Source organism: Esox lucius, chromosome 6 (assembly GCF_011004845.1).
Source record: "Esox lucius isolate fEsoLuc1 chromosome 6, fEsoLuc1.pri, whole genome shotgun sequence".
NCBI classification, from domain to species: domain Eukaryota; kingdom Metazoa; phylum Chordata; class Actinopteri; order Esociformes; family Esocidae; genus Esox; species Esox lucius.
The window spans coordinates 26,209,499-26,233,800 of NC_047574.1; the positions used below are offsets into that span (position 1 = coordinate 26,209,499).

Below are 24,302 nucleotides of genomic sequence, written 5' to 3' on the forward strand. Positions count from 1 at the left end.
TAATTTAAACAAGTATAGGTACATTGTATATATAGCAAATGCAGTTCTTGTTTAAAGCATCTTGAAATTCATGTGTAAAATAATTCAATGATGATTAGCTTGGTGTATTACTAATGTCAAAGCATTTTTGGAATAAAGTCTCACAGCGACTCATTCTTTTTACATTTCTGACATTAGGTAACTCAAGGCAACATAGGTCTACATTTTGTTTCTAGGTCAAACAGCACATCCACAGAATTTTTATAACAAATGGAAGGACAGAAGGACACAAGGCAATGGCCTTTGTTGGGAGCTTCTGTGAAAAGCAATCCTTTAAAATTTATAAAAGTCCTCCTTCAATTGTGAAGGGCCTTGTCCTTCGTAGGTATGAAAGTGAATCAAACTTTTTCAATTACCGATAATTTAATTAGAAATATACTGAAATAGTTATTGAAAATGAATAAAATGCTCTCATTGAAATCGAATAAAAAATCCTGGTTAATTTGGAATGTTCCTTCTAATTGAAGTCATACTTGTAATCATATGAACATCTGTCCATAAGCCAGACTGAAGCCTAATTAACCCTGCATAGTCAACTTACAGGAATGTTGCAAGGGTTTGCTGCTCTCCACACATTCAATGAACTCAGAGCCCAGGAATTAGGAAACAAACAAAACATGTTTCATTTGTGAGTGATTAATCACAGATTAATTACATGTTTTGTTGATATTGGGGAAATGTTATCGTAAATTAAACCCTTCTTGGTTGGGTTTTATTTAAATGTTTCCTTGGAAAAGATTTTGTAAGGGGGAAATAATCAGTAATATTTTAAATGTGTGAAGATAAATATCGATAATATATTGTCTTTTAGAGTATGTTAGGATGCTATGCTAGGTAGATGACCATTTCTGCCCTAACATACATTTAAAGCATAACCTGCTACATTAACTTAATCTGTTATCTTTTCAGAGTAACACTCTGATGCGAAAGCAACCAAAGGAAAATGTTTAATTCAGTAGTATAATTTTTATTCATTCTTATCACAATGTCAAACTCAAATAGTTATCATTTATAGTTGAAATACATTACAACTCTCTCAAACAGCTGCAATTACTTTTGAGAATGAGTTTCAATTTACATAACCAAAATAAGGGCGGGATGACATTGGGTTAAAATTATGATTGCAACATGTGATCAACAAGTACTGAACAACCCTCATTCTATTAAATAACATTTCAGTATCTTTAGCCTGGCTTTTTCCTCGCTTCTGATCGAACTGTTTCACTTGCTCTACCCTTCTCTGGTTGCTACAAATATATTCAGTCTGTCACATCTTTTAAACCAGAGCTTTTTCTGGCACATTAAGAATTTGAGCAGACAATCCATTGTGCCAAGATTTCAATTTGGCGAAACGCGGGCCTTTAAATTCTGAGTCAAACCTTTCCCTGTGGCATTAGGAAAGACAGAAAGGAGAGAAATGGAAGGAAGACAGGAGGAAAAGGGGGGATTGAGAGATGGGTTAGGGACTGCAGCCTCCACTCCCCTGCCTAATTCCTGTGTTAAAAGTCAAAGTGGACTAAGGGCTTCCGAAACCTTTATAAACACAAACCAACAGAGCCACAATCCCTGGAGTCTATGTCCTATACTGCATCAGAGCCCCTCAAGCTGGATAATATTTCAACTGTGTATAGTGCTAATGCATACTTTGTATACTGTGTCAGCTGGATGAGTCTAGCACACTGCTAGGAACTGTGCTCAATGCGAGGGGCACTGGCAGCACTGATATACATCATACTATTCTCACTGTTTGCTCAGCATGACATGAGTTGTACTCAAACCGTCCAACTGAGCACACGGAGGTGTGGGCTGAGGGGCCTGAAATGAGGTGAGTGACAGGGTGAGCCGTGGGCCCTAGCAGGTATTCTGTTTTAGGATTATCTGGTGTGGTTTAGGGTGAATACTAAATATAGTTTATTTTTTTGCTAGGCCACCGGTCGCTGCTGCTAGCTGCCTACCTTGATTTTCTCAGATGTTCCAAGTCTGGGTCTTGCACTACAGGAAACAGAGAGAGGAGACAAGCAAGAAAAGTCAGTAACTGAGTCCTTGACCAGTTAAGGAAGCAGAACTGAATCAAAACAAGAATGAAATGATTAAAATACAAACAGACTAGCACTACTTACTGAACTCCGTTCCCGTGATGTGGGCAAGGAGGCGGAAGGATTTGGACTGCACCTGGGAGGAGCTACGGGCCCAGTCATTCGGCTCTGTGTCCCTTTCTGCATTCTTGATCACGGCCTGATACACTGGGGAGGCACTGTCTACCTTAGCGTTCTTAACTGGGAGCGAACTGGAACCACAGAAAGAGGGCTGACTCGTCACACTGGCACTGCCAACCACCAGTGCCTTAATGCCGTCAGGGGGTGTAGGGATGGAGGGGAGGTATCTGTATTCTGATCAGTGTCTGGTGGTGATCTTTCTTTATTTCAGAGTATGCACATAAGTACCCTTTCAAGATGACTAACACTGACTATGGAGATACATGCCAGAGAACTGGGAGAGGTTTTATATCCAAGGCTCCTTCTTAACCTCCAGTTTGATGGGGAAAACTAGGATCTGTCTCGGCATAAGCCGTTATTCCATTTGAAAAAGCTTGTACGACAATCACCACAATCTAGCTTGGACCCCGAGGCATCAATTTTTAAGACTATTTCATATTAACCAAAATGTAATATAATTTTAAAAAGCATACTGTACCTCTAGCAGGAGTAGGAAAGAGCTCAGAACATTCAGTGTCATCATTAAACCAGTACAATTCTTGGTACACAGTTTTGCTCTGCACATCCCCTTAGCACTTCAATATGTCCCTCATCCGGTTTTCCTTTGACTAGCCATAAATCATGCATCTTTTTTGCAAATGCAGTGAATTCAGAAATGTTTGGAGCGGCAAATGATTGACCCAAATGGTTGTAACCACCAAATGGCAAACTTATGATTCTGTGGTTGACCTGTTGAGCAAATATCTGTTTGCACCCCACATTTTCTAAAAATAAAAATGGACTGAAATAACCTAATCCATGACACATTTTTGCAGTACACATTTTTATAAATTTTCTGCACATCTTTTCCAGCTGAAAAGCTGTCAGTAATTGATCCCTCGTCCAAGTATCAAAACAACACTACATAGCGACCTCCTCGACAAACAGCTTTTCTGCAATCAACTCACGTCAAAGTGTAATGTCATCATTGCATTAAGGGTGTAGAGGCAATATATGTCAGTTCTACACATTATTTGATCATCCCACAAACAACACCAAAATCTCTCCGTTCAGGGCGAGAACGTAGTGGGTTAGCAAAGAGAAGTGTCAGTTTGAATGGACAAGCAAAGAATAGTGAAGGGAAACGGACACGGAAAGAAAGGTGGAGGGGTATGGAGTGGCGGCACACAGGCCGTGCTCCACAGGACGTCAAAGAGAGGATCTACTTACGCCAAGGGGGAACCTGCTGGGACTTCCTCTCTGTGCAGCAGGAATGGGGCGGGGCAGGGTGCCAAGTTGGGCCGTAGATGGAAGGAGGGGGCGGGGGAAGCGGCATGGCATGGTGGGTGGGATGGACAGTGCAGTGATGGGGTTTGTTGTGGGGGAACCAAAAGGTAAGAGAGAGGGGATTAGATTTGGGCTCTGTCGGTGAGAGAGAGTGAGATCCTTAGATCTCCTCAAACTCACCCCCAGAAATGTGCCTTTTCGCCACAGCATTTTGTCAGGTTCAATTTCTAAAGATAGTTCTTCATGAAGCATTTGTGTTTACACGAAAGATTTATTGATACAAGGAGAATTTACAGTCCCATTCTTGAAATTCTCGGTTTTTGCAAAGGTAACTGAAAAAGATGTGTACTGGATATTCAGGTGTTTGAAATTGAGTGTGGGTGAAGGTTTGTAAAAAGATGAGTAAGGGAGGGTGACTTAAAGTGACTGAGTGCTTTTGTGCTCAAAGATGTGTAGCATGAAGGAATTCATAGATTGAATGGATGGAAGTCTATCACATTCATAGTCCACAACAGAGGCAGGGAGATGCACAGTACTAAAGACAACTATGATATGCAGCTCTGCCACGCCAGGTAACTTGGACTTGCAATAAAATCTATTTAGAAATATATGAAACAGTACATAGTACCACAACAATGACAGACAGACAAACAATTTGGTATTATTTTGTTATATTTGTAGTGTCTGTTGTAATATGTGGTTTTGCATTTGTGTATTTTTTATATACATTGTCTTTTGGTTTATGTTTGGACCCCAGAAAGAGTAACGCTGGCTTCAGTTGCGGCTAACGGAGATTCTAAAAAAATACTTCCAAATACACAAATATTGCAACAGGCGACCTGTATCTGTAATAACTAAAACAACATCATTCCACAACACACAAACATCACCCTTCGGTTCCCTCTTGACACCAACAAAACACACGAGTTGTATAAATGTACAGCCCTACACAACCGTTTCAAAGCACGGCACCAATCCTAGACCATCTGACCCAGATGAGATATCCTGACAGAGTCAGTCTGTGGCTTTAGTCTCTCCAGCTCAGCGCGGCTGCACCACGCCATAGTGCCAGACTAGCGCAGCACAGCCAGCAGAGGACAGGACCCAGACCACTAAGAGTCATGCAGGTTGGGGGAAAAGGTAGAAACCGAAGGTAAGGGAAGGAAAGTGAGTGCAGAGAAAGGAAGGCCTTACCCTCCCTCGTGGCCCTTGGACTGGGACTGTCCGGCGATGGCGTCCATGATGGCATCCTGGGAATACATGCTAATGGGGGTGTTGTACTGGGCATGAATTATGGTGGCCTTGCCCCCGGGACCCTTCACCTCGATGGGCTTGTGGGTGGACATGGCAGTGTCTTTCAGCGCAATCGGGTTGAAGTTGGTGAGGTAATTGTTGCTGCGGTGGAGAGTCGGGTGGTGTTGGTTGGAAAGTGATGGTGAGAGTGAAGGGGGTGAAGGAGGAAAGAGAGAAGGGGTATTGGGGAGAAGTGAAGGAAAGTGAGGAAGGATTTTGGCAGCTGATGCAGAAATGGTCTGAGATGGGGAGAGTAACAGTCTGGTAGCGGATCCATTGGTGAGGCGCTCTATGTTCCACAGCTAGCATGCTCAATAAAGCAGGCACAGCGCAGCTCACACATCAACACACTCCGGTGTCCCGTAAGGGGGTCACACCTCCCGAATGTTTGACAGCCTAAAGGCACAGATGATGGTACACAACCAGCCCACAAGTAAACTGAGCAAGATCGAGAACAAACATGCAATGTAATTTACAGCATATATGTATATTAAGGCCAACTTATTCAACCACTGCATCATCAACCACATCCCACATTCAATGCCAGCAATGCATAGTTTCAAAATTATCTGCAAAGGCATATTTTTCTAAACTGTATTAGCCATCGTTCAAAGGTAATTCCAAAAGCACATGCTTCACACATTCCACCCAAGTGTTACATTTGGCTGATGGCTCATGGGAGAATTTCCATTATTCAGATAATTACCTTTATTTTCAAAGTAGAAATGAATAGGGAATAGCAAGGTAATGAACATCACAGGCAAATTAATGTTTTAGATGTTCACTCCTATGTCTCTGGCAAGCTTTGAAAACTTCAGATTCCAAATCTAAAAAGGTCATTGTCATTTACACATACAATTACTTCTCATCCATCTCAAATGCAAAATCACTACACAAGCCAAAACAATGCACATCCACCTCACATCTGACATGATAACAACAGCATTAACACTACTGCAACATGCAGCTGCACCACCCAATAACTTGGGCACAAGCTACAACACCACATCCAGGTTGAGGTACTAACTTGGCAGGAGTGTTGGTAATAACCTGAGGCAGCGGCAGAAAAAAAAGAGAGACAGTGATTAATAACATTCTAAAACCCACCTCCGCGAGGTCGCTTATGTGGTGTGAAAGGCAAGGATTGTGCAGAGATGATAGAGTGGGACAGGAGAAGACAGATTAATAGAAAATGGTACAGGTGAAGGTGTAGACTGAGTTAAGTGAGAATCGCGCAATGCAACAAAAGCCATTAGCGAGAACGGCAGTTTCCTCTTTGTTTCCGTTTATACTTCAGTATATGATTATTGAAGCTTGTGTACCATGATTCACCTTTCAACATTGAGTACATAGAGATTAAAAAGACATTTGGGGAGACTAGCTTTGGCAATATTTTCTTTATAATATGACATTTTGTAAATGTAAATTGTCACAAATCTTCCTAAAAAAGTGGGCATTCCACAATAAATATCCCAACAATCCCTGCAGCGTGCACATACATCATTGCCATATGAATTAATGTCAACTGAGCAGTGCTGTGCAAGGTTGGTAAGTCAAATAGGCTAACGCTTTCGGGAACCATGTACAGCATGAATGGATAACCACAGACATTCACTAGAGATGCTAACAACTTTGCTAACATAAGTTTGCTAGCTAACACTTCTGAAATAAACCACTTGCTTAATTTGTGTGCCAAAATAAGAGTGACTATAATCGGAAATCAGTTTGAAGATCATCATGTTCTTTTGCAATTGTTCCTTCTGAACAGCTGTGCACAACAGTATTTGACAGGAATTGAGGCAAGAGACATCTGCATTGTGAAAACCTGTTAGCTATTTACTTATTCAGAAAGTGTGGCTAGCTAGCTACAGTGTTACATCTTCCACTTTATATGTGCTTCTATGGTTAGCAGCATCCATGTTGCTGTTCCAAATGTGGATTATTGCAAATAAGAGTTTGTGGACCTACTCTACTTCAAAGACCAATGTTTTCAGAAATATGCTCCAATTTATTGAACATGAAAAATGTAAATGTCTCATGTACATAAGTATTCAGACCTTTTGGCATAAGACAAATTGAGCTCAGAAGCCTCCTATGCCCTTTAATCTTCCTTCAGATGTCTCTGGGAGTTGATTGGACTTCTTCTGTGTCAAATTCAATTATCTGGACATGATTTAAAGACACAAACCTATCTATATATGTTCCCACACTTTACATTGCATTTCAGGGCAAAAACCAACCCATTAAGTCCAAAGAAATGGGAGAACCTGCCAGAAAGACAGCCATCTCTTCAGCACTCCATCACTCAGGCCTTTATGGTAAAGTGGCTAAACGGAAGCCACACCTGAGTAAAAAGCATTATGACATCCAGCCTGAAAATATAATCTGGTCTGATAAGATTAAAAATCAAACAAGGTACCACTCATCAGCTGGCTAATACCATCACTACAGTGAAGCATGGTGCTGGGAGCCTCGTGCTACGGGGATGCTTCTCAGCGGCAGGGACTGGGAGACTGAAAAGGATTGAGGAAAAGATGAATGGAGCAAAACACAGAGAGATCCTTGAAGAGAAGCTGGTCCAGAGTGCATAGGACCTCAGACTGGAGGGAAAATTAATCTTTCAGCACGACAACTGGTGTGAATGTCCTTTAGTGGCCCAGCCAAAACCTAGACTTGAACCCTATTGAACATCTGTGGGGTGACCTGAAGATAACAGTTCACCAACACTCTATCCAATCTGACATAGCTTGAGAGGGTCTACAAGAAAGAATGGGAGAACCTTCCCAAAATCCAGGTTTGTAAGCTGGTAGTGGCATACCGAAGTTGATTCACAGCTGGGATTGCTGCAAAAGGTGTTTCTAGAAAGTACTGAATAAAGTGTCTGAATACTAATGTACAAGTGATATTACGTTTTTTTATTAATACATTTCTAAACAGGTATTTGTGCTTTGTCATTATGAGGAATTGCATTCAGATTGAAGGCACATTTTTTTTCAGGGTAATCAATTATATATCAAATCTCTAACACAACAAAATGTGGAGAAAGTGAAGGGGTCTAAAAACGTTCTGAAAGCACTGTATATTTACACAGTGTATGTTTTATAGAAGTGGTTAGAAAGTGATGGAGGCACCACACAGTGAAATTCTGACAGATCAAAACCAGCATCAATCGGCATTCTCATAGACCCCATGGGGACGCAGGTTGTGAGGGGAGAGAGAGAGAAGTAATATATATATATATATTGGGGGAGAGAGTGTATGTTTAGAAATGGAAGCAGCACACAGCATAGAGAAACCTGAACCCTGTCATTCCATGGCCTTTTAAAGAGATGGGAAGAACAGGTGCTTGCACAGAACCGTCATTACAGTGACAGTAAGCTTATCACTCTCCCACAATTACTGTGGGAACCCCATTCCTCTGAGACGTGTGTGAGGTCTTTTAATGAGGACACAGTGGCTGCTTTCAATTTTATTAAGAGAACATTTGTTAACACCAGACTAATGCTAGCTGTGTTCATCACAAAGGCAGATATAGTCATCACCATGAAAACCCTAGTGGAATTTGTTATTATAAGTTATGCTATTTCTCCTTTCAGTGATGCATCAGATTGGTAGGGTGGATCTCTTCAGATATTGGACTTGTCTGGGAGGTCACGGAATGAATATTTCGGCAGAGGGGACACCTAATCTCCTGGAGGCTCTTTGCATTACCTGGAGGTACGTCACGGCCAGTGTGTTATGGGCCTTTACACGGACAGTGCTGCCTGCATTGCACATTCCCCATTGGGGGTCCCTAAACCAACTGGCAGGGTACAGGTTGTCTAGAGCCTAGCTCAGGATACAAACACTGAAATCTGAATGTTCTGAGACTCTTTCCATCCTTCTGCCCCAAGAGGGCCGGTCAACAGAGCAGCAGATACTGAGAGGAGTTGGGGAGGTTTTGTCAAGGTCGAAATTGTGGAAGGTTAAGTTTTGGAGGGGGTTATGCTTGATTCAAACCCTGAGCTTAAAGGTAACTTCCATCCAAAGCTTCTGCCTCGCTTCTCCTCTCAACCATGTGGTTCACAGGGCCTGGCTACCCCTGACTGGGGCGGCTGTCACTAGCGGAGTCCCTGCCCTGTTTTGCATGGTTACATACCCCACTGAGAGGCCTGCTACAGAGCCCTTTCGTCTGCAGCTCTCCTGAAGCTGGGCCATCTCTTGCAGGGCCTCAGCCGAGTACAGCCCAATGGGGGTGTTGTACGGTGTCTTCTTTGTCTGGGTCGTCTTGCTACCGGAGCTTGGCGTCTGCCCCTTGATGGGCGACCCTGAGTAGTAGTTTGTCTCGCCAGACGCCTCTAGTGGCATGGAGGAGATATTGCAGGCCGAGAGGCCTCCATTGATATGGGTTGCTTGACCCTTCAGAACGGGAGTGACATGGGTGAGGTGGATAAGGGGCAAGACAGATAGAGGGGTGGTCAGAGAGAACAAAGCAAATTGCACTCTATCAACTTGAGGAACAGTTGTTTGATGTAGGGGCTGCATTATCACCAGTGCACCACTAGAGGGCAGTGAGTAACTTGCCAGTATCCAAGGCTCCAAACAGAGCGTGATACTGAATGGATCAGCCCGAGCATTCGTTGTGCTGAATATGTCAGGAAAGTGAGACTAAAGATAGTGTTGCTGGTTGTGTGTGATGTCTGTGTAGGCGCTGTCATGTTTACCTTCTGGTGGGCGATCTGTTGCATGGGAGAGTCGAAACTTGGGGTGACTGAGGGCACATGAGCTGGGCGCTTTGACCTGCAGAAAATAAAATTCAAACAGATGCATTAGAAGTATTCTAATTATACCAGTGACTTACAACCAAGTATCCAGGACTACATAAAATAGTAGGTAGGTTCCAGGAAGGTGCTCTATTGAAATGGTTTCATGATTTCTTCATGATTTTGAACCAACTGGAGAAAGAGGAAAATTGGATCAGAGAATGAAAAGTGTAACATGAAGCGCATTACACAAAAAGAGGTCAAAGGTCAGAAAGACAGGCCTTTAAAGGACATGGGCACAACAGCTAAGCTGAATCTGGCCTTCAAAGACCACTCAGATGCAAAGTGTGTACCCTCCTTATCACTAATGGTGTTTAGCCAAGCATTCTGACAGCAGAAAACAGGGGCTGTTACACGAGTCAGGAACATTCTCCAAGCTCAGTAAGTGAAGGAGTCAATTCACAATGCTGTATGCAATACCAAGGTTTATTGAACCAACAATGAATTTAAGTCTCATTCATAGAATAACACGTCAATGCTAACAGAAGGAAAAAGAATGTTAACCCCATCTTTTTCTAGCACACTAGTTCTAGACCCTGACCTTCAGAAGTGGTCTGGCGAACAGTGGCAGAGTATTCATACGAAGCATCATGCTGGTCAAGGAAATGACTCTCCCATTCTAAGCAGAAACCATTTAATTGCAGTTGTTCGCAAGCTGAAGACAAAGAAAAGGTTTCAATGACCTATTGACCACGTGTACTTTCCATACGTTCTAATTAACCAAAGATTGGCCTTTGAGGAAGTCTACACGTTTGAGGAAGTCTACACGTCCGTTACACATCTTTTTCCCATTTTCCTGCCTTCAAATTTTAATCAACACCCTCCCCCAGAGATCTTAAAGAAAACATTATTAATTTATTTTGTTGCTTGTGTCTCTTTAAACTCTTAAAGTAAAAACATCCAAACAGTGAAAGCACATTTGACAACCATTAAGTTAAATTAAATACAAATCTAAACACTCAACAACCATTAGACATCTGTATTTCCACAATTTCTCTTAACATTGCTTAACTTGGTTAGGAATGGACAAAAAACCTTAGACGACAAGATGTGCTATTTGGATTTTGACCTCTTCTTATTTGTAACAGACACGTAATTTTTTTAAATTTCACATTCTTATGTTTTCCAAAGCCTCATGTTTTCGAAGTGATAATGAAAAGACACTTGGAAACACCGGCACAACGTTCCCTCGCTTGACGTTTTAGACGATATGAGACATTCCTTTGGGCATTACTTCAGCCTTACACTCCAACACCTCAGAGCATGGAAGCAATGGGCCACAAGGTATTTGGCGTAACCCAACCCGGCTGTTAATCTCCCACAATATGCAAACAGAGCAGAAAGGAGAAGCGGCTTCTTTGTGGGGTTTAGCTCACTTCCCTTATGACCAACTGAACTACAGGTAAACCTCTAGATTTATTGGACTTACGTCCAGTGGTCTGTGGAGATTAGGGTTGTTTTCTGACCCACTCACTTGAAGATTACAGGGATGGCTTGTGCAGGTTATGTTCATATGGTGGTAAAAATCCACTGTTATTCAGTTCAGAGTCATCCCAGTACTCTCCTATTATCCCAGTGCTTTTCGTCTCCATCTTCAACTCATTTTTACAAATTATTGATCTTTTCTTCAGTGACAGGAGAAATGAAAAAGAGAAAGTGTTTCTTGGAACAACAGAAAAAAGATTAAGGAAGAGGAAAGAGATGAAATGCTCTGCAGAGGGAGGACGGGAGGGCCTACTCTTGTACGAACCAATCAGCAGGAAGACCCACACTTCATCGATCCAAACTGTAGCTTCTGATCCCTTCAGTTTAACAACTATGAAAACCTCCAGATGATCCAAAGGTGATTTGAAGCAAGTGGTTGGGGCGGTTGTGTACTAGGGATAGAAACAGCAGGGAACTCACAATATTATATCACTACACTTGGGTATACTTAAATTTAATACATATACATATAAAAAAAAAAAAAAAGATTTTCACCCCTACATTTTGGGGATTTCCTCCAATCGCATCTCGCCAAGCCGTCCTGATTTTAATCACACTCCTTGCTCAACCACAAAGTTTTTCCTAATACACATTCGCAGAGGAAAACACATTCCCAAGCCAAAAACCAGGGATGCAAAAACCATTTCCTTAACATTTAAACTGCCATTTTCCTTTTTGTTTTCTGTTTAAATGATAATAAAGAAATCATAAAATTCCATGTTAATTTGCACATGTAGGTTACTAATTTCATCCAACCATAACAGTATAAAATGCTCAATAGAAAAAACACGCATTAAAACATAATTGTGACACTCGTTAGGAAATAATGGCTCAATTGAAAATAGAATTAAAATGACAAAACTAGAAGTTCAGACAGGAAACGCCACGATTACCCATTTATCAGAGCAACAATGCACAAGAATACACATACGATGTCTTGGCATTTTAGCAACATCATAAACACTGTAATATTATAAATAACAACAGAGACTGCCATATTTGAAAAATTATTCCGGAGACATTGCTAGGAGAGATACCAATGTCAAAAGATTCATCGCTGTGCCAATGCCAACTCGGTTTCCCCAGCTGAACTAGCTGTGTTTAACTTAAAATGAGAAAGATAAAGACCAAAGTTTGGCTTGGATCTTAGCTAATAATCTGGAGAACATTAAAAAGGCAAACTCACATTTGGATTCTTAATTAAACTAGCTTTAGCGAGCAATCTTAAAATTTGCTCCCAAATTAAAAATAAGTTTGAGGACAAGCTATGAAGGAAAAACGCAAGCATTTTGGTACAGGCACAGCATAATAATATTGCAATATTGTCAATGCAATACATTGTCAAACATTACATCACAACATGCAATAGCCACGTAACTGTTAAGGTTAACAGCATGATCAGGTGCAGTTGAGGAGGTGGGAGGGACACCTAATCAACCCCTTCCAAACTGAAACAGAAACAAATGCTATTTTAATGTCCAGCATGTGCTCTAATAGGATAGGTTCAGGATGAATTCATGTGCATATAGTGATAGTCCCACAAAGAGGCACCACAGCAAAAACCTAAGGAGACTAGTAGACAGCAAAAAATTTTTACAGAAAAGGTTAAGTGTCATGTATAGCATATACCCTATACCTTAAACAAGGAATCACCACATTCCTTTGACATGAGACAAACTACATGGCCCGAGTTTATATCACAGACACTGAGAGTAGCCTCACTAAGACACCTGCCCCAGTAGGCAGCTGTTGACTGGGAGTTCGAATTTTACATGACTCACCGGTTTTCCTTTTCCTGTCCACTGTGAATGTCCTTGACAGATATTTTTGTCCCTTTTATTATCATTAGTATGCTGTGGTTTTTGTGTCAATTCTGTCTTAGGCATTTTACCATGATCTTGTCCAAGCCACAATGTATATCTAGATTTTTCATGCACAGTGGGAAAAATCTTTTGGCATGGCAAATCCAAACTTGACATTGGTCACCAGCGCTGTCGTGAAATGGCATATCTATGGGCTGAAGGTGACATGCTCATGGGGATGGCGATCGAAGACCTTCAACCTTCATGGGGAAAAAGAGATCATGGGGGCAGGTTTAGGGTCAGGAACGGGGATTGGCCCAAAACCATTCATGAACCTCCTTTGAATAATGGCCCTTAACATTATCGCACTCAATTATATTGAGGCACTCAATGAGGTGTGAAGCCTCAGAATTGTAGGCCCCAAGAAGGGACCAACACATTTTCGGATATGGTGGCAAACATATGGGGGATATCCTGGCACATGGACAGTTGCTCATTGGCCAATGATATTACAATGATACAGCATCAAGTTAAGCCAGGTAGAAGCCTGCTTTATCAACACTTTCCAGGCCCAATTCCCTCAAATTCAAGGATATTTCGTGGTTTACATGAGTAACTGAGGTAATGTTAGCCTTCTGGCTAGCCTTAACATTACTTAACTTGGTTGTCGTCATGTGAATGCTCTCAACTAAAACTTCTGAAATTAAACACAATGAAAAATTCCAGAATCTATAAACATTTTGAGGGAGGAGTAGATGTAATTTCAAGGATTAAAACATGATCATTGAACTTTATATGTGGATAAAACACAGTTATTATTCAAAGTATGACATTAGAAAAGTATATAATATATGTTTGTATGTCATGCATGATTTTTTCTTATCAGCAATTCAAGTTGTTTATTTGTAAGCTCCCAATCCTCCTATTTCACTCAGTGGCCTTTGTGCCCTGGCATGTGGCCTTTGTGCCCTACAAATGTTTGAGACACTGAAGGACAAATGGCCTTGACCCTAAAATGAAATTCCAAGCCAGGTTACAACACTGAACATTTTTATAATGAGAACTAGCAGGCTTTACAGAAGCTCACAGACAACAATTAAAAAGATAGACTTCAATGAGTGAACACTTCTCAATTGTGCTATATTACAGTGATGGCAGACTACGTGGTCTCTTCAATTTCTATTCTTACACCAAATATATAAATTCAAGCACTTTCAATGACCCATGTCTGTAAAATGTTTTAACATTCAAGGCCTTGATCTGCTGACCAGTGGGAACCCTGTCAAATATATATGGTCATACGTTACCAGTTGTGGTATTTACTACAGATATCCTACACTGTATTTACACAGTGTTGTATTGTACATGGGGAATGCAATGGTCCTTTGTGGTTCACACTACCAAAACCAAGGTTGTGGTTTGAATCCCACTGGGGTCACATGGTGATTCATTATTTTGAAATCTGCACATACTAGGCAAAAACCAAAATGTTTCACTGATGATCAGTTAAGAGTGATAGTAAAATGTATTCTAACAATAAAAATCTATCAAATCTATAAAGAAAAAAATCTATCAAAGGTTATGCATGTACTTTGTATGAAAATAAGGTATTTCAATGTGAAGTATAACTTTCTAGATGATGTGCATATATTCATGAACTGTTGTGTTTTTCATGCTAATAGTGGTGAAATATCACCACATACTAGTGCGAAGAGCAAAAAAAAAAAAAAGAAAACGTATGTAAAATGTAATGTACAAAGCAGTAATTTTTTTATGTGGCTTCCCCAAGAGTCAACATGGAACACAAACTGACAGATGAATAGCCAATAGCCGGGGTCAAATAGAGATAAAAATTCATTGGGGATTAAGAAGTGAGACCTAACATGCTTTAGCTTTGAGTTTTTCAACCAATTTAAACCATTAAAAGTTAGAAAAAAAGAGTAGTTAACAGCTAGCTACAAAAGAGCCTGCTACATTTCTAGCTTTACTACACTATACAATAGTCAGAGGGAACGTGTCCAATGTAAATGTCACATGCTGTACACTGATGAAATAAAGTGCTTGACCTTTCCCCATACAGGCCCAGTCTGTCTTTAATAAGGGGCATGGGCTTTTCAAGGGTTTTGTCACATCAACAACACTACCAACAGCCATAGACAGCACTTAAACACAGCATAAAGGTTGGTCCACGATCAATACCAGGATTTAAAAAAATAGGTTGGTAAAAAAGGAACTGTCACCCTGGTTCCAACACAGCCTTCATTGGAGTTTGCCAATGCAGATACTGCAGTTATAAAATTAATGAATTTGATGTCTGTCAGAGAGCGAGAAGTTAAAATGACAAAGTGGTAGAAGGGGAAAATGTCTAGGGGGAGTAAGACCCATCACTAACAATTAACCAGAGAAAGCATCATGACCTGTCACTTCAGACATTCAGCTGTCTCATGTAACAGGCTGAAGGTTTGATATAGAAACATTTCGCATAATACATGAACACAGATAAATGCTTCATCCAGTCTTTGCAACCTTGGGAGGTGTGTGTGTGGGTGTGTGTGTGAAGACATCACTGTGTTTGCTGTAGATCAGTGGGGATTCAGAAGGAGTCATGCCTCATAGTGAAGCAGATTAAAAGCATGATTACCATTAATAAAAGACAATGGGACACAGAATGAAGGCCATGACATTCACCTGCTGTAACCTTGCTGTCTGTGTGACAGAGTAAAATAAGGCAAGAATAAAGTATGCACCCAAAACAATACAAACCATTTGAAGGCAAAAAGTATTACTTGAACATAATCTTTCTCTGAGTAATAGTATAAAATATGATCGTAAATAAAAAGCATACAGCTCAATATTTAGCATAATTTCTTTGCTAATCTATAATGATTAATAAATTAATCATAATAGACCTGTTCTGCAATAAAAATGCAGAAATTCTAGCTTTGGTTCTTTAATTTCAGCCAGATTAACAGGTGTGAAAATATCCTGTTTTCTATTGCCTGTCCTCAGTCACCAGGTGACGGGTGTCACATCTCTAATTTAAACGAAGCTCCAGGGCTCGTTATACCAGACAGGCATATGAGTCAGTCCACAATGTCCCCGTCCCTCTGTGCCTGTTGAAAATAACCCCTAATCTCCGGGTCTGATCCTCAATTAAAAGAGTATTAAAGAGCTGCGAGGGGAGAAAGGAAGAGGGGTACAAAGACACATTGCGTGCGGGCATGACGTACTTCTGCATGGTGAGGGCCAGGTTGAAGCTGGCACACTTGATCTTGTTCTGGGCCTCTAGGTGGGTCATGCCCTCGGTGCTGACCCCGTCGATGGCCACAATGACGTCGCCCTGGACCAGGTTGCCCTGCTGTGCCTTGCTCCCTGGGGTGATCTGTGAAGGGTCAGTACACACACACACAGGTCAGCCTCAATCACAATGCCCTTCACCAATGGAGACTGCATAATGGGTTAACATTCAAGTGCACTACTCCAGTCGATGGACACTGTGCTCACAAAACAAACAAAAAAACAGTCCAACCATACATACACAAACATGTGTAGAAGGTGATCAAAGCTGAATGTCTTGCTTTATGTCAAGTATATTTATCAAAGCTAAATGGTCTAAATTATTTAGTATTTTAATAGAAACTAATAGCCTAGGGCCTACGATGGTGATGAAAAAACCTACTGACTGGGAGTATCTAATTTGCCTAAATTGATATTTAGGGATATTCAAAATATACTTGAGACATTATGTTGTGTGTGGGAGTAGGTAGATGCCATAATGATGGACCTACTCACTACTTATTTTACACTCCCCCACCTGTCGTGAATAAAATAACAATATACCTGTGGCTCTGAGGCGATTATTAGGACGGGACTCAATCGATCACTGATGTTATGAGCGCTGTCAACACGCAGGCCTCAGCTTAAGTCTCTCAGGAGCGGAAAGCGTTGTCACAATCCCAGCCAGGCAACCTGGTTTACACAAGTGTGCAGGCCATGTCTAATCCTGGACAGCTGACTACATTGTGCTGTTACGACAGCATGATGATCAGTTCATTAGTTGTTATGAATTTGCCAGCGGTATTTCATGCCTCAAATAATAACAAAGCTAATTTGGAAACACGTAAGAAGGACGATGAGGTGACGGGGATTCCGTGCCACTCATTATCGACACAGCGTCAAGAGTTTTTGCGCCTGCCTCCCCCTGGTTTCTTTAAACCTCCAGTTGACACCACCTGGCAGCATTTATCACACACCCCTCACCCAAAATATCCCCCTTAACGCATGTCATCTCATGGTCTTTTACTCCGTGTTTTTCACTCCCATTACTATTAATAAGGGTGCTTTCAGCTCCAACCACCTGACCTTTCTTAATAACTTTTCATATTTTATCAAAATCACTTCTGCCACTCAAAATAAAAGAATGAAAAGCGACAGATGTGATAAAACCTTCACAAAGCACAGAAAATCGAACTGACTAAATCTCGGGTGGATATTAAAAGTCAGGGTGGCTTACAGATTATTACTATTTAAAAGGTTGCATAATAACATCTTTACAGCAAGGTTCCACAAGCACTTCCATAAGCCTAGCCTAAGTGAGGAAAGTGAATTGGTTGAAGAGAAAGACATGCTTCAATAATTATTCATTATTTCATGCGCATACATGTCGCTCACCCCTTTCTTTCAGTCACAATATGTTGAAACTTAATTCAGTGAAAGAGTTATCCATTTCAGTAACAAAAACAGACACCATCTTGTTTATTAGCCCAACTTGTGTAACCACAGTTTTTTCACATTCCCATTTAGAAATCACATTACCCAAACACCTTGAAACACAGCATTAGCTTATCAAAAATATACACTGACCCCTTTTGTAAAAATATGAATGTACATTAGACCAACCTTATTACAATAACAAACTAGGAACTATGTTTTATTAATGTCAAGCAAATTATTACCCAGGTAGCAGTCAGTTGTGGGCCATATCAGTACATCACCAGCCAGTGTTGGTGCATGTGGGCTAGAAGTGTGCCAGATACTCAAGATAAGGGCTGTATGTGAGGCAGATTTGGGCCGGGGACCTAGGTGTATATTGGGCCAGCTAAACACAAAGGATGCGGGGCACATCCATTGTGTTTTGCTGGCCCAATATACACCTAGGTCCCCGGCCCAAATCTGGCACTCACACTGCCCTTATCTTAAGTATCTGACACAGTTCTGGCCCACACGCACCAACACTGGCTGGTGATGTACTGATATGGCCCACAACTGACTGCTTCCTGGGTAGCTAGCTCCGATAAGTGCGGTGGGCGCAGTAGAAGCAAACTACTACTGAGAAATGTTGAGGGAATAATTCGCTGGGGAGTTGACAAGCTGTTTTATATAAAAGCCAATACCTAGCCCTCAGCCCAACATTTCTCAAATCTCTGTAGACAATTTATATAGTGTGTTCCTTTATTTGTACAACTTTCATAGACAGTCACCTCCAAAATGATGAAATCTCTACCTCAGTTAATGTTCTTGGGAATCAATAGCTTTCACCAGCATGAAAATGAAAACCCCATCTCTGATCCCTTCTGCACACCCTACTTCTTCCCCTCTCTCTCCCCCCTCTCTCTCCCTCTCTCTCTCCCTCCCCCCATAGATCATTTCATTGCACTTCTCTATTAATCTACCTGACTCCCTTCTCTCTTCCTCACACTCCCCACCCCTCCATCTCTGTCCCTCTCCTGTCTTCCCTCCATCCCTCTGTGCCACTCTCCCTCTGTTAGTGAAAACATGAATGGGTCTCTATGGGTCTATATCTCCCTGTTGGAGGTCAGTTATCATTAGGCGCGTGCCAGACAGCCTGACACTGGCCGCTGAGATAGCTAACAAACCTTAACACACACCAACAGGGGAGCTGGAAAAGAGATTTGGCAGTTCACAGTTGCAAAGAAAGGCGTTTTCTTTCTCTTTTTTTTTTAGGGGGAATAATCCCTCTTGCTAAGCAAATGTTTGATGTAGACTTTGAAAATGAATAAAAAAATAAAAATAAAGCCAATTCTATTAAAAAAATTGTCTCGATTTTGTGTTATCTATACAGTGATATAATCAGCCAAATCTTCCTTGTGGATCTAATTTTTACATTTCTAAACTACATTTACATTTCTCATTTGCTCTGTGTCAGTCTGATTCTCAGCATACCCACCAGGGTGCAGATAGGCAGATAACACTGATTTCTAATACCATTCTCTGAATAATTCAAGCAAGTTTCAGCTACCATTATGGACAGATTCTTGTTATAAGATTACGTCAACTCTTACCTACAGTTACAAGGGATCCCTGCTGTTGGACCTGCAGCACCAGTGCCCCTACTTCTCACGTGACTCTGCCATGCTGCTGCTGCTGTCAATGTGCTGCTGACGCGCAAGAACTTCACTAAATACGTTTGCCAAAGGCACATATAAAAAAAATAATGCATTTCTTGCTTTTCTTCAGTCTTCTGAGTGGCAGACATATCTCCGTTCTTATCTCGTTACTTAAGCTAGCTGTCTTCCACACAAGCTAGCTTAAGTAAACACAGCTAGTTTGCTCCTTAAGCTAGCTGTCTGCCAGCTAACTAGCCGGCAAGATCTGACCCCCACAGACACAGTTTGATCGGTCCTAAAAATATATTATGGAATCATAAAACAAATCCATATTTATCACTTCAATGTCAACATAATTATTCTCTAAACTAAATACTACATAGCAAATCAACAACAACTAAATTCATAATAGTTAATAATACATTTTAGATTATGACTTAATAATATACATTTAATTTGCAATATTCTTTTAAGACCAACATTGTTGTAGGCCCCTCTGATTAACACCCGCCTCTGTTCTCCACACTAACCCACTGTAACTGTCATGATGATAAAGAAGGTTAGTGGTCTGTGGATAACCAGTGTATTTGGTTACGTGACGTAGCATTTTACATTTCAGTAATTTAGTAAACACTCATATCCAAACCAAATTTCAGGAGCAATTAGGGTTAATTACTGTTCAAGGACAGATTACAGGAGCAATTCCAGTTCAAGGACAGATTACAGGAGCAATTCCAGTTCAAGGACAGATTTTCCTTTTACATGCCTGTTCCAGATTACAGGAGCAATTTCAGTTCAAGGACCAATTTTAATTTTTTACATGCCTGCTCAGGCATTCGATCTAGTAACCTTTTCAATCAATCAATCAATTTCAGCAGCTGTCACAAAGTTATTTTACAAAACACCCAGCCTTTTGTTCACTGGTCAGATGCTCTTACCACAAGCCTATCTGCAATACATACTATGTACTATCATACAGTGGTATCTGGTTTCTGGCATCTTGCACCATGATACCTACCAGCTTTTGATAAATTACTGCTGCTGTACTTAGTGGGAGAGTCATGAGTAGAAGAGACAGAAACCAATGACAATCTGTGGAAATAGTGACATGGCTGTTGCACATTATGTTTTACAAAGTGGTCACAGACACAACAACTTTCAAAGGCCCTTCAAAAGGTCCTCAAAAGCTTTATGTCACATTCTCTCTTACACTGTCACACCAATTCATAAGCAGCACTGCTAGATCACACAGTGATTTTTCTTTGTTGATCATGCTCAGGAAAACCTCCAGTTAGTGGGAACCTCTATGTGTTGTGTCATGTTAATACTGAGGAAATGCACTGATGACTGTCATTGGCAATGACAGAGTCCAGGATATTGACAGAGATATACAGTACCAGTCAAAAGTTTGGATAAAGGGCATTTCTTTATTTGTACGATTTTCGGGAAAATAGATTACAGATAAAGTAACCAAAAAATATTTTCAACAGATCAAAATGCTTTTCATAATATAGATCCTTGATGACAGAATGAACACTTTGCATCCTTTCAACCAGCTTCATGAGGTCTGCTTTTCTTGTTTGCTGTAATGGTGAATACTGAATTGGAAAGGTGGATGTTGTGTATGATGGAATCATAGATTTTTTTTCAGCAAGGACATTTTCTTGGCAAATCAGAGAGTGCCAAAAAAAAAGCCTAATTTGCAGCATTAACATACTGCCACTGGTCAACAACATCACTTGAATAGAAGATTAACTGAAAAAAGGTAATTACTGAAAGACTGAGTAGTCTTTAATGTCGTTTTTTTGTTGTCATTACATTTTTATTTTTTTTGATGTATTTGAACAAATACATTTCAGAAACTGTAAGTCTTCAATGTAGATATAAGTTCACTCTATTTTCATCTAACAGCAAAAACTGCACCATCTAGTGGTCAGAACCTGATCACTGTAATAGGTATGATGGGCAATAAACCTATACATTTTGATTAATATATTCTATGGACAGGGGTAAACGTCCATCACCAAATTCACTAAGAGAACATTAAATTGTCAATTTACTGTCCGAATATTTTTTTTTTCTATAAAATATTTCTGAACTGAAAATGGTACAAATTAAAAGTACTTGGCTGAGTTCATCAGGTGTTGAGGTGGTTCATAATAAAGACCTAACTCACCAGAAAAAGGGGTAACACTTAGATTTTAATTAGGAACTTCCCTCACCTGGTGAACACAGTCAGGTACTGGTGAACACTGGGAAGTTATTTTTACCTTGTACCTTTTACACTTGTTGTGATTCAAATGAATGATACACACAGATCCAAATGTCAGAGATTCTAAAATGTCTCTTCATGGGACCCCCAGAAGTTGTAAAGAAAATGGTAGCATCCCTGAACTAGCTCACTGGATTCACCTAGTAAAGGGCTTGACATTCCAAGTCGAACCAGGTGTGCTAGCTCTGGAATAGATCAAATACTATTCTGGGCCTCAGAAGAGAGGAGAGAACCACAGTTGCGGCACACCACAGCAGTGTCAGTTCAATCCTCTTTTTATCAAGCCCTTCTAAATATAATGTCAAATTAGATGTCATGCTTGTCATCAACCAATAGTCACTCTGTCACCCCGACACTTCCACAACACACAGGGACAAACCGGAGAAGCCTCCCTGACACTTATTTCAGTCCATTGTGACCCACTGTCTGAGTGATTGGATGGATGCAAGGTCTCCCCCCTGGGGATCGGGCCTGGCATGGTCCAACATCTGGGCTCTATGCCCAATACTGACCTTGTTAAATGATCCTGCTGTCACCACAACACAACTGCTACTGAACTTTCAGTAGCTGCCCCTTGAGACTGGGGTCAGAGTAGGTAAGTGCCATTCATCAGGAAACTACTGCCTGTTAGGCTGATACAGGCCTTTCTTTTATATAGGCTACTTCCTTCACACATGTCAGCTTTAATTGGCAGACAGTGCTGATGCTGAGTCTCTGACATAAAGTGTAAGCAAAGGCTACAGTGACCACAGCAGTCACTGACACCACGGCCGGTGGCATGAGGCCAGCTGCTTGGGCAATGGCACACCAGCTGCACCGCTTCACAGAGAGGCCCCATTGACCCATCTCCATGGAGCTCAGCTGTGGATCAGGCTCTCTCCCTGGCCAAAATGTTCTCCTGAGGCTTGTAGGCAGCCCTGGTCTGGTCACACCTTCAGCCGAAGCTAAGTTGTCATCCATAACTCCTTTTTAACCCAATACATCCTGTCCTAACAACAGTAGCTAGGGTAAAACAATTAGTAGATAGCAGTCAGTCTAATTAACTTAGTTACAACTGGTGAAGAAGACAGAGTATTTGATTTTCTCAATTACAGTTGCTGTCAGTGATTGGGATAAAAGAGTTGGGTCATTCTTGACTTATGGTAGTAAATGCAGTCATTTAACTTTAGCACCATGTGAAAATCATTACAAAACATGACAAACAATACATTTCCATATAAATTAACAAAAACCTATGAAAGTCACTTACTCAGCAAAACACATGCTTTTGCATGCTTTCTGGAAAATATTGTCCAGACATATTTTTAGCATTTAGAGACATCTATTTTAAATGCAATTTTTATTATATTAAATTATTTAATATGATACAAAAACAATAAAATCAAAGAAAGCCATTCAAATATATTTTGTTTTTAGCAGTATAATGTGTTCTTCAGTTTTATCTAATGATGTTAATACCTTAAAATGACTGTATATGATTGTAGAGGACCTGGTGCTTTCTCTCCAGTGGGAAACTCTAAATTAGATAATACGATAATGATAATGACACCATTTTGTTTAAATCTTACATTTGGATATCTAATAGGTGGATAAAAATATATCAACAACACTACCTAGAATGAGCAACTTTGAATTTCATGCTACAATTGACATCCTCTGTATACGTCATTTATAAAGCAAATGTAGATACCACTTCCCTAACAAAATATGAAAGAAAAATATAAACAAAAAAATATACTTCTTAAAACACCACCTTTGATCATGTCCATGTGATTGATCCATGTCAGGCTGTATTACTTTCAAGCAAATGCAGAAGTGCTCTAGCGTTTAATTTGGCTGATGCAAAACCCAGTGGATATAAAAGCTCTACACACCCCTGAAAACATTTGGAGCACTTTTGCAAAGAAGAGTGGGCAAATAAGGCCCCGTCAAGATGTGCCATGCTAATAGACTCCTACCCAAAAAGACTGAGTGCTGTAATAAAATCAAAAGGTACTTCAACAAAGGGTGTGCACACTTATGCAACCAGGTTATTGTAAGGTTTTATTTTTAATTTTTCCCCCTCCAAGATTTTTCTGTTTATTTGTGATTAATCAGAGTCACTTTAAATTATGGCAGGTGTGTAATGATTTTTTTATGTGAATTTGGATGTGAATAAAAATAACTGACATCAGGGCTGCAACTTACAACTATTTGATAAATCGATTATTCTGTTGATTAAATGCAGTATCTTATTTTTTAAAAATTCATGTTTTGTATTATATTAACATACCCTGATGAGCCCTCCCCATTTTCTGTCATCAAGGCTGCAACTTGTGGTCTCTTAAATTGCTCATGCATTTACATTCCTCCTCCCGTACTATGAAAGTTCTGTTTTGCAAAATAACTGTTTTCATTTAATTCTTCAACGTAAAGTAGTCCCAAACTTTTAACATTTTTAGTCGCACGTGACTTCCCTTCAGTGTATCCTCCCCATCTCAGGCTCTGCCATCTTTCTAAATGTTTTATTACTGCGTCTCGTGTAGACCCAAATAACTGAAAGTGAAATTTTTTGCAAACAATTTTTATTATTGGTATTATCGATTTTTATCAATTCGTTGTTGCAGCCCTAACTGACATAGATTTACCCGTAGAAATAACTTTCTCCGATTCACATTTTCTATTTGACAAGATAATACCGGTTCTGTCAGCTAGCAGGTTAAAAATAGGCAACTGTAATTACAATGTTTTGAATATGATAGGCTTTACCTTCATGGTTATCCCAGCTGGCAAAAACACAA

General features: G+C 40.4%; 1 protein-coding gene across 3 annotated transcripts in view; it reads right to left on the minus strand.

Annotated features, from left to right (window-relative positions):
• Window positions 1–985: 985 nt before the first annotated feature.
• The window catches only part of LOC105010707 (LIM domain-binding protein 3), a 35,076-nt gene continuing 11,759 nt past the window's right edge, over window positions 986–24,302 (minus strand). The window contains exons 3-10 of one of the 3 annotated variants that reach the window (XM_010870239.4): window positions 16,134–16,285; window positions 9,518–9,593; window positions 5,842–5,864; window positions 4,716–4,916; window positions 3,465–3,494; window positions 2,160–2,326; window positions 1,995–2,031; window positions 986–1,424 (exon numbers count right to left, since the gene is read on the minus strand). In XM_010870239.4, coding sequence (XP_010868541.1) covers window positions 1,316–1,424; window positions 1,995–2,031; window positions 2,160–2,326; window positions 3,465–3,494; window positions 4,716–4,916; window positions 5,842–5,864; window positions 9,518–9,593; window positions 16,134–16,285 — 795 coding nt within the window. In that variant the 3' untranslated portion in view covers window positions 986–1,315. Of the gene's footprint in view, window positions 1,425–1,994; window positions 2,032–2,159; window positions 2,327–3,464; window positions 3,495–4,715; window positions 4,917–5,841; window positions 5,865–8,952; window positions 9,213–9,517; window positions 9,594–16,133; window positions 16,286–24,302 lie in introns of all 3 variants that reach the window. The other 2 variants (XM_010870240.4, XM_010870238.3) reach the window with 2 other exon arrangements.